The sequence below is a fragment of the Phaethon lepturus genome, unplaced genomic scaffold (assembly GCF_000687285.1).
Source record: "Phaethon lepturus isolate BGI_N335 unplaced genomic scaffold, ASM68728v1 scaffold12263, whole genome shotgun sequence".
Taxonomy (NCBI): domain Eukaryota; kingdom Metazoa; phylum Chordata; class Aves; order Phaethontiformes; family Phaethontidae; genus Phaethon; species Phaethon lepturus.
In genome coordinates this window covers 1,014-1,954 of record NW_010529776.1, presented here as the reverse complement: position 1 = coordinate 1,954, position 941 = coordinate 1,014, and the positions used below count along the sequence as shown (strand labels likewise).

At 64.6% G+C, this 941-nt stretch overlaps 1 protein-coding gene across 1 annotated transcript in view; it reads right to left on the bottom strand.

The window, feature by feature from the left end:
- Positions 1–644: 644 nt before the first annotated feature.
- EBI3 (Epstein-Barr virus induced 3) overlaps positions 645–941 on the bottom strand; it is a 1,118-nt gene continuing 821 nt past the window's right edge. Inside the window, exon 3 of the mRNA XM_010284050.1 lies at positions 645–797. Coding sequence (XP_010282352.1) covers positions 645–797 — 153 coding nt within the window. The remainder of the gene's footprint in view (positions 798–941) is intronic.

Here is a 941-nt window from a genome sequence, read left to right as displayed (position 1 = left end):
GGGAGGCTGCCCGGCAGGTTCTCGTCTGCTACTGGCTATCTCTGCCATCTGTCAGCGAGCTGTGCCTCCCCCACGAGGCCGCCCGTGCGCGGCGGCCCGAAGGACGGTTCCGGGGTCGAAGGTGGAGCCCTGCAGGCCGATCTAGGGGCGTCCTCGGACCACAGAGAGGGGCCGCGGGGACCATACAGGCCTTGGGGGTGGCCAGTCTGGGCCATGGGGTTCAAAGAGGCCAGCTGAGGCCATAGGCACCAACCAAGGCCTTGAGCTGGCAAAGTGACTGGTCTGGATTCTCCATAGGGACCAGTCCAGGCCATAGGGACCAGTTGAGGTGATTGGGGCCACTCGGAGCCTGTGCCCTCCCGTCTGCCCATGGCCAGGGCCAGCCCGGCCCCGTCCAGCTTCACAGACAGTAAAGGGACCTCAGGGGGCAGCTCAGATGCTTGGTTGGAGAACATAACAAAAGCGGGATGGGGATCAGGGCCTCAAGCTGGTTTATTGACTGGCTCTGGTGGGTCCCTCGAGTACTGGCGGCTCCACACTGCTGGGGACATGGGGACAGAGAGTGGCTGGGGCACATGGAGTCCCTCGGTGGGACAAGGGAGAGGAGTGAGATGGGGAAGGGGACGCTGGCCCTGCTCTGCCTGTCATGGCTCCATCCAGGGCGTCCCTGAGGCTGGCAGGCTCCAGGCGCTGAACTCCCCGGAGTCTGTGAAGTCCTTGGCCGCCACCTGGACGTGGTGGAGGGTCCCGGGTCGCACTCCCGTCAGGGTGTAAGATGTCTGCTCATATGGCCCAATCTGGGGGTAGAGCAGGGTTAGGGGCACCCATGGGCCAAGGGGCCAGGACGCACCCTTGCTCTGGGACGCATTCCTCAGCTGTGCCTCAGTTTCCCCCATGTGGGAGGGTGGGGGATGCAGTGGGGGCGGGCAGTACAGTTTTGG